At 47.5% G+C, this 8,767-nt stretch overlaps 2 protein-coding genes across 2 annotated transcripts; one reads left to right on the top strand and one right to left on the bottom strand.

Moving 5' to 3' along the window:
- Window positions 1-1,681: 1,681 nt before the first annotated feature.
- Window positions 1,682-4,286, top strand: LOC127314667 (CRS2-associated factor 2, mitochondrial). Its single transcript, XM_051345176.2, has 5 exons — window positions 1,682-2,231; window positions 2,574-2,701; window positions 2,807-3,032; window positions 3,138-3,265; window positions 3,637-4,286. Exons 1-5 carry the CDS (start codon window positions 1,730-1,732, stop codon window positions 3,748-3,750), a joined length of 1,098 nt encoding a protein of 365 aa, XP_051201136.1. The 5' UTR covers window positions 1,682-1,729; the 3' UTR covers window positions 3,751-4,286.
- A 152-nt stretch (window positions 4,287-4,438) lies between these two features.
- Window positions 4,439-5,720, bottom strand: LOC127314668 (fatty acid desaturase 4, chloroplastic). The gene has a single exon (XM_051345177.2). It carries the CDS (start codon window positions 5,586-5,588, stop codon window positions 4,731-4,733), a length of 858 nt encoding a protein of 285 aa, XP_051201137.1. The 5' UTR covers window positions 5,589-5,720; the 3' UTR covers window positions 4,439-4,730.
- Window positions 5,721-8,767: the final 3,047 nt, after the last annotated feature.

Here is an 8,767-nt window from a genome sequence, read left to right as displayed (position 1 = left end):
CTGGTTGTTTACACAACACACATGTATCAATGTTTCCGGTTAATACAATTATAGCATGGAGTGTAAAAATTTATCATGAACACTAAGATATAACAATAACTATTTTATTATTGCCTCTCGGGCATATCTCCAACAGAAACTCGGGCAGCCGACAGGCGTAGGGTGGCGTCTACAGCATGAGGAAAAGCGTCGCCCATTGAACCGCACAATCGGAGACGATCATCCACTGATTATGGATAGAGCAGCAACCGAAGACGAAGATGAAAAGTGGCGAGCTCGGTTTGCCAGGAAAATAAGGAAGCATGATGGGTTGGGAAGGGGATTTGGTGCACATGAGCTCCAGTGCTCCCGCTAGGTGGTGCACTGTGATTTGCTTGTTTCATTCTTGGTAACTGTGTTGGTCCAAGTTGTACCATATGCGACTACAGTGCCGCAATCAGAAGGTAGGTACGCGGTGCGGTTCAGTAAAGTCAGATGTGCCAGACACAACACATTTCTCGTCGGCATGCACATTAATATGTTTAGTGGGCCACACTTTTGCAGAGCACATGTAGACATTGTTTGAATAGATTTTTTGGTGAACTCGACTCTTCTGCCCGCTGGAGAGCTAGGTCAAGAAGATAGGAGAAACCAAATCTTATACAGAGTCCATTGAAGCTTTCTAGCTCGAGAAGATGGAGAACGGCCATACGAATACATAACATTTGTAAGTTTCTCTGAATTCTAAAAACATATTTAATTATCCACTAAACCAAATTATCTCCTTACCCTTCCCTTTAAATTTTAGGAACTATGGGAACGGTTTGGGTAGATAAGATTCTAGACCTGAATGGCGAAACAAACACGAACTGAAGCGTGTTCGCACAAGAGGACTAGAGGGAGGGCAGGAGTGTGTTTTCTTAGAGGAAAGACCCAATGGCCCTGCTTTTTTTTATGAAAGCATAGACACCCAGTTTTGGAAAAGGAAAAAAAAAACATTCAGAAGATCTGGGAAAACCAGCTAAACAAAAGAGAAGCAAACAAACTAAGCTAGCTATTCCAGACAGTCAAACTAAGATCCACACTGGGGAAAAGATATAGTCTGCATCTTCCTTGCCACCAGTTGCAAATTTTTCACCAGGCATCTCCATCTCTCCTCACGTTTTTCCGATAACATGTAATGCAAGTCCATTGAGACAGAGAGCAGGAGTGAGTGCTTGCATGGAGGAAGATGATGTATCCGACACGCAGTCGACCTTGCTGTTGTGCCAAAGGGAGAGCTAATACTGTAGAAGAAAGACGAGTGTGAAGGGGTTGGAGGTGCTGACCGAAGAGTGATGCGTTCAGGCTATGAAGACACGTTACCTCTGAGCTGTCAGCACAACTTCTGTCCACGCGCTCCCTCATTAAATGCACCATGGCAGAAAATACATCAAGGTTGCTCATGTACGTGCATATATACAGTAATGAATCTGTCTCTGTGCTGCAAGGATACAGACAGATAGATGGCCAAATTGGAAAAATGAACAGCTCAGATTAGCTCCAGCTGGCGGGTTGACGCTAGTATAGAATTTTTTTTTTGAGCAGTTGACGCTAGTATAGATGTATACATTATCGGAGGGAGTACAGTGTTGTAAGATCGTTGCCCATCAGACCAGGCCAAAAAGCCCATCAAGCCCACTAGCCTCATCAAGCCCGAACCCAACTAGAGTACTCCATCTTCCTCCTCTCCCCGCTGGCCCATCCCACCATGCTTCTTGCTCGCAAGCTTCTCCCATGGCCGCGCCCCAGACGGTCGCGAGACCAGGCTCTAACCCGCCGCCTCTTCCGCGCCTCCCACCTCTCCGACCCGGACGACGACGACCCCCCGTTCACGCGAATCCCAAGCAACCCGCCTCGAGCTCCGGCACCGCCGCCGCCGCCGAATTCGAAGGCCCAGGCCAGCAAGATCATCCCCGACGAGCCGGCGCGCTCCGACCTACCCTTCGACTTCCGGTACTCGTACTCGGAGGCTGACCCGTCCTGGAGGCCCATCGGGTTCCGCGAGCCCACCCGGTTCTCGCCCTTCGGCCCCGGCCGCCTTGACCGGCCCTGGGACGGCGTCGCCGCGCGCGTCGACGGGGAAGTCGGGGATGGAGACGCCCGTCAGAGTACTAGGGAGGAGGTGCTTGGCGATGCGCTGTCGGAGGCGGAGGTGGCGGAGCTCGTCGAGAGGTACCGACACAGTGACTGCTCCAGGCAGATCAATCTGGGTAAGCTTGTGCCACTTTCACCGCCCAAATGGCAGATTCTTTCTGGTGGTTATAGTTGTCCAAGCCTTTTGCTTTATTAACTCCTAATCTTTTTGCACGTTGTGTTAGATTGATAATAATGAAATAACAAGCATAATTTATAGGATTGAATTGTGCCAAATTCGTCAAAAAAGGGAAAAATCTAGATTAATGCATTGTATAATACATATATAAGGTGGCTATGTGCAATTTCCGTGGGCTGTTATATTTGAACATTTGATCGATCATGTAGCTCAGGAACAATTACATTTATTTTTAAAACCGTTCCGTTCCAGCTATCAATGTGATGTCTAATGTTCTCAGGGAAAGGAGGTGTAACACATAATATGCTCGATGACATCCACAACCACTGGAGACGTGCAGAAGCCGTTAGGATCAAATGTCTTGGGGTGGCAACTCTTGACATGGACAATATATGCTTCCATCTCGAGGTCATAATGTGTTGCCACATGCTTGAGGAAACTGTGAATTGCGGTCTTCTTATCTGTTCTATTCGATCATTAGTCAAGTTCTGACGTGAGTGCACAATTTTGCAGGATAAAACAGGTGGGAAAATCATATACCGTTGCATAAATATCCTTATCCTATATCGTGGTCGGAACTATGATCCAAAACAACGGCCTGTCATACCATTGATGTTGTGGAAGCCATTGGCTCCTATTTATCCTAGAGTCGTCCAAAATGTTGCTGAAGGGTTGACTTTTGAGGAAACCAAAGAAATGAGGAATAGAGGATTGAATTCACCACCGCTTATGAAATTGAGTAAGTTAAAATTTTCTATCAAGAGTATTCTGAATCATATAAGCTCATACTGCCATCCCAGTGGATATCATTTCTTCGTTGTTGTGATGTTTTTATCTTGTGCAGCTAGGAATGGTGTTTATGTTAATGTTGTTGAAAAAGTGAGAGAGGCCTTTAAGACTTTGGAAGTAGTGAGACTAGATTGCTCTCACACTGGCACTAGCGATTGCAAGAAAATTGGTGTGAAGCTGAGGGTATGTTGCTTACGTTCTTACGTGTTACTATGAATTAATCGTATAAGGTCTTGCATTCATATAAAAGAACAATGAAACTTGGGAAAAAAATAACTTCAATAAACTTTCTAACCAAACAACTATACTGGTAGTTACCTGGGAATTGAGGTAAAACACTCTACAGTTTGTACTCGGTCTGTCATGGATGCAGCTAAATTCTATTATGCCTTAGAACTTGGAATTTGAATGGAAGATATTTCTTGTACAACACATCCATAGACACAGTGGAGAATTTATGATAGAAACCAGATACTCCTTTATCTGTCTTACAAACATAGCAGTGTCGGTCTTAATGTGTATTTAACTTCAGTCTTATTTCTTTGATTCCATAGGATTTGGTTCCATGTGTTCCTATACTCTTTAAAGATGAGCAAATTATCCTCTGGAGAGGGAAGCTAGATCAAGAGGACTCAGTTTCAGCTCATTCTGTTTCTCAACCACAGTGATGCAAGGGTCTATAATATAACCCTGTAGTCAGTGAAGCTGCTAGCTGAAGCAGTCCTGCTGCTTGGATGACTTCTGTCTGTTCCATGAGGTGTGACCGCTAAAGCATACCCGGAACTGCAGCCTACGACAAATGATCTAAGTGCCCATCTACGTATCTAGCTGTTTGAAGTAACTGTCTCGGCGGTATCTGGACCGCACCACAGGAAAGTGATGCCCTTTTGGGGTGAAGAACAAGACAATGTCCAAGATATGCAGCAGCAGCAATGTCCTTGCTTGGAAGCGATTGCTGTGATACAGTCAGTGGTTCTTCTATCTGAGGGATTCAGACAGGTCTCAGCTTCAGTCTTGCGTCTTCTAGGCTTTGGCCTCTGCAGTTCTGAAAGTCTCAGCTCGTTCCCCTCTGGGATCAAGCGCTCAAGATGGAGACGCAAAAAACTGATTCTGTATAAATATGTAATTTACATCCATGCCTTTTGAATATAAAACGGATCATGCAACTCTCTTTTCCGTGAATGATGTTGCAAAGAGTAGATCATCTCCGGCCGCTCAACTGGTTGTGTCTCACTCTGGCTTTTCTAGTGGACAAGAAAACACTGGATATCCTAAGAACATGCTACCAGAACAAAAACATATCCACCGCAAGAAAATTGTGGGCAAAAAAAACTTCTCGTGGGCTGCTCAAGACCATAGAAATAATCATTTTTTTAGCATTTCTTCTCTTCGCATATACACCGCAAGATTTAGATTTGGATCCAGTGCATCAAGAACAGTGCCTGTTCAACATCAACCTAAGTATACATAAAATTTTGAATTTCGTTCCATCTAACTAAACTCTTTTACTACTTGAAACCTTTCAATCACAAGGAATCAAGGATGAAGTATTCGATTCAAACCCGTTCATCCCCCCCGTATACCACAGAATCGTATGTATGTATGTACATTCCATCACTCAGAGGTCAGAGCCCATGATCAGTGCATGTTACGAACTGTCGCTACCGGCAATGGCAGTGGCTGCAGCAGCATCGCCGGCTTCCTCCATCCATGCAGCGTCGGTTTCGTCCCATGAACGCGGGCGGACGCCGGTGCGGAGGAAGACGACCATCTCCAGCGCCTCGAACACCCTGTTCCTGTCCAGCACCCCGTTCCACATGCCGCTGACGATGCAGTAGTTGGTGCTGTAGGGCTGGCGGTGGTGCGCGGCGTGCTGCGCGCGCGACACGAGCACGCCGGCGGCCTGCAGCGCCTCGACGCCGGGCGGCAGCCGCCGGCGCTTCTCGTGCGCCCACGAGTGGAACTGCTGGCTCAGCACCACGCACGCCGCGAAGGTGCCGGCGAAGGCGTGCGCGGCGGCTGGCGCGTGGGCGGCCGTCACCGCGGCGTCCACGGCGGGGAGCGCGAACGCGATGGCGCGGGCCAGCGCGTGCAGGTTGTTGCAGGGCTCCCGGCGCGTGATGGTGGTCGGGTGGCGGTGGTGGCCCTGGAAGGCGGCGATCTGCGCGCCGACGAGCGGCGTGGAGGCGTCGCCGTAGTTGTCGACGAGCCAGTGGTAGACGCCCGTGGCGAGGTCGGCGAGGGAGTAGGCGGCGAGCGCGGCGGCGATCGGCTCGGCGTAGGAGCCGGAGTCGGCGGCGAGGGAGGCCGACGCGGAGAGGGAGGAGAGGACGGCGGCCGAGCCGGCCAGCGTCCACGCGCGCTGCGGCCACGTCGACCGCAGCTCATCCGGGTCGGCGCGGGACGGTGTGGCGGATATAGCCGGCGTCGTCGGCGTGGCCGCCCGGCACGGCGGTGGCGCCCGACGGAGCGACGGGAGGTTGCAGCGGGGCGTCAGTGCGTACATGGTGCAACAATGGAGCAAAGCTAATTCGTTCTAAACAAAAATTGGGCAGAGCTAGTAGCTTTATACTTACGAGAGAAAGCGCGCGCGCATGAACATGATAACATGTGGTGAGTCAACAATGGCGATTTAGTGGACAGCAATTTAATGGAGCTCTCTCCCTCTCCCCTCATCTCATATCTCTGTCTCTCAGATCGCTTTCTCTCTTAGAAAGTGCAGGGGTGTGGTTGTTTACTTGTGCGTCATGTACTCATGTATGTGGTGCGATGAGGAACTACGTGGGGAGAGGGAAGGCACAAGGAAGAGCACGGCTACTCGGCAAGCGAAACCGTGGTGTTTGCATCTCCCAAATTAAGGTGCAGGTGCAACTTAGCATCCACCTTTTTGTATGGTCTGCACATTCTGCTCAGTCCTTTTAAAAATGGCCAACCTCTCCACATGTAAATTAGCTCAGTTCTGTTTTGTTTATCTTCTTCTTCTTGAAGGTTGTAGTCTTTATAGGCTTATTGGAGGATGTCGTGTTATTCCCTTTGTTCTTGTTGTAGGGTTTCTTCTGCACCATGTTGGCGCTAGACTGACCCTCTCCTTTCTCAGTAGTATCCTTAGCCCGAGCTTTCTCATCAATATCAAGAGATGGTATCAGATTTTCAACTGATATCTCATGTCTCTTGTGTTTGAGAGTTGTGGCAAAGTTCCTGCATGAAGGGGGCAACTTTGCTATCATGCACCCAACCACAAACTTGTCAAGTAAGGCACACTAAGGAGTTCAATCTCTTTCGCAATGCACTATATCCCCGAGCTTGTTAAACTACAAAACGGTTGTTCACCATTCTGAAGTTATGGAAGCTCTCCATGATGTAGAGTTCACTACATGCATCAGTTGCACCAAATTTAGCATGCAGTGCATCTCAGAGCTCTTTTTCGTCTGTTATGTGCATGTACACATCACACAGACGATTCGCAAGAACACTCAGAACGCATCCAACGAAGAGAGTATTCGCTTCCTTGAAATTTTTCTGATCTTTGTTAGATATAGTTCCTTTAGGTATACCCTTACTAAGTTCGAACACTTTCAGATGAATAAGCTAGAGTGTTGCCTTAATCTGCCACCTCTTAAAGTACGCACCGGTAAATTTATCCAGCCTCAATGCATGAACAAAACCAGCCATTGTTAACTCAGAAAATTACCTACAATTAGGTTTTTGGATTGTTGGATAATTAGGCATAGTTTCCATGATTAATTTCAGAATATTAAGCATGACGATAACAACTACTAACATGTGAAACTCAAACATACTAGATGCATTAATCAACATGAACAGTAGCGGGACATATGATATAACATCCATCACTAAACTGATCGGGATAAGTCGCACGTACCAATCTGGTGGAGGTGATGGAGGTGTAGCAGTCGCCGTCGCAGCAGTCACGTTGTTGATGACAACATTGGTGAAGAAGGGTCGAAGTAGATGGTGTTGAAGACGACGGTAGGCAGCACCGTCCGACTTGGACGGAAGACGACCTATGATGAAGAGCTTGAGCAGTCGTGCAGAGCGCTTCCTAAAAACCTAATTCGCCCTCTCCCGTATAGGATCACAAAGGCGAGAGGTTCCATAGACCTCCTCCCCCGTTCACCGGTGCACGTCGGCCGGCGGGATGGTGTAGGATATGATCGCGGCGCAAGCAGAGGGAGGTGGCAAAACCCTGCCACGCCCACGTTCGAGTCGGTTACAAATAGTCCACGATCCGGAAGTGACCCAAGCCGACTAACTACAACACGTCCATCTAAGACTCTATTCTTTTTCCTGAACTGCAAAACGGGATGAAAGTATCGGCTCGAGACTCAATCCACTCAACACAAGTGCGGCACGCACACGCGTCGAGTCAAGTCGATCAAGGAGGAGGAGGAATGCGCGTGTACCACTCCTCTTCTCACTCACTTACTAGTGGTGGAACATCCCACCTTATAAGGTGATCTAACTTCCTCCAACTTTCCATGTGGGACTAAACTTCCCTCCTCTTGCCACTCCCGTGTGAGCTGCCACCAACTTGGGCTCAAACTCACATGGGCTGCCACATATGCGGGCTTTGAGATTTATAGGAAAAGCTGAAATACTACATGGGCCAAAGGGATTAGCCCATTTATTTCAGTAGTTATAAAGGTGGTATTGGGTATTCTGAAAGTGAGAGTTGAAGCTCATGGATCAAGAATGTGATTTGTCCATCCAAATGACGGAGAGATATACTCTGGGTCCTCTCGGTGGGATGGCATCCAATTAGGTTGCAAGCATGTGACTAGGTCACAAGGGATGGCGTATCACGAAACGAGTAAAGAATATTTATCAGTAATGAGATTGAACTAGGTATGGAGATACTGATGATCGAAACTCGGATATGTAAAGTATCTCGAGACAAAGGGAATCATTAATGAATGCCTACCATCGTTGAATGTGTAGAAGACATTATGCATCTTCAGGTCCCGCTATTGATTATTGATCGAAGAGGTGTATCGATCATGTTTGCATCGTTCATGAACCGTAGGGTTATACACTTAGGTTTGATGTCAATTAGGGTAGATACGGAACATGAGACAGAGATTGAATGTTGTTCGGAGTCTCGGATTGGATCCAACACATCACGAGGAGGTTCGGAATAGTCTGGAGAATAATATTCATATATCGGAGGTCACTTTCCGGGTTTCGGGAAAAGTTTTGGTTGACTAGAGTTTTTTATGGGTCGGAGGGCCACGGGTGGGCCCACGACCTAGGAGGGGCCTGATGTCTACGCACGCTTCTATTCTTGTAGACAGTGTTGGGCCTCCAAGAGCAGAGGTTTGTAGAACAGCAGCAAGTTTCCCTTAAGTGAATCACCCAAGGTTTATCGAACTCAGGGAGGTAGAGGTCAAAGATATCCCTCTCAAGCAACCCTGCAATTATGATACAAGAAGTCTCTTGTGTCCCCAACATACCTAATACACTTGTCAGATGTATAGGTGCACTAGTTCGGCGAAGAGATAGTGAAATACAAGTAATATGGATGAATATGAGTGGTAATAGCAATCTGAAATAAATATGGCAGCAAGTAAACATGCAGTAGAACAGTAAATAAACGGTGATTCGATGTTTGGAAACAAGGCCTAGGGATCATACTTTCACTAGTGGACACTCTCAACATTGATCACA

Source organism: Lolium perenne, chromosome 7 (genome assembly GCF_019359855.2).
Source record: "Lolium perenne isolate Kyuss_39 chromosome 7, Kyuss_2.0, whole genome shotgun sequence".
Lineage (NCBI taxonomy): Eukaryota > Viridiplantae > Streptophyta > Magnoliopsida > Poales > Poaceae > Lolium > Lolium perenne.
The sequence above is the reverse complement of the archived record's forward strand: the minus strand, read 5'-3'. Positions and strand labels throughout refer to the sequence as shown.

Excerpts from the sequence above, each read along its gene's own strand:
- LOC127314667 (XM_051345176.2), top strand. The coding sequence starts at position 1,730 with ATGCTTCTTGCTCGCAAGCTTCTCCCATGGCCGCGCCCCAGACGGTCG. Across the intron at positions 3,033-3,137 it reads ACCACCGCTTATGAAATTGA|CTAGGAATGGTGTTTATGTT; the intron begins GTAAGTTAAAAT and ends TATCTTGTGCAG. Across the intron at positions 3,266-3,636 it reads AAATTGGTGTGAAGCTGAGG|GATTTGGTTCCATGTGTTCC; the intron begins GTATGTTGCTTA and ends TTGATTCCATAG.
- LOC127314668 (XM_051345177.2), bottom strand. The coding sequence starts at position 5,588 with ATGTACGCACTGACGCCCCGCTGCAACCTCCCGTCGCTCCGTCGGGCG.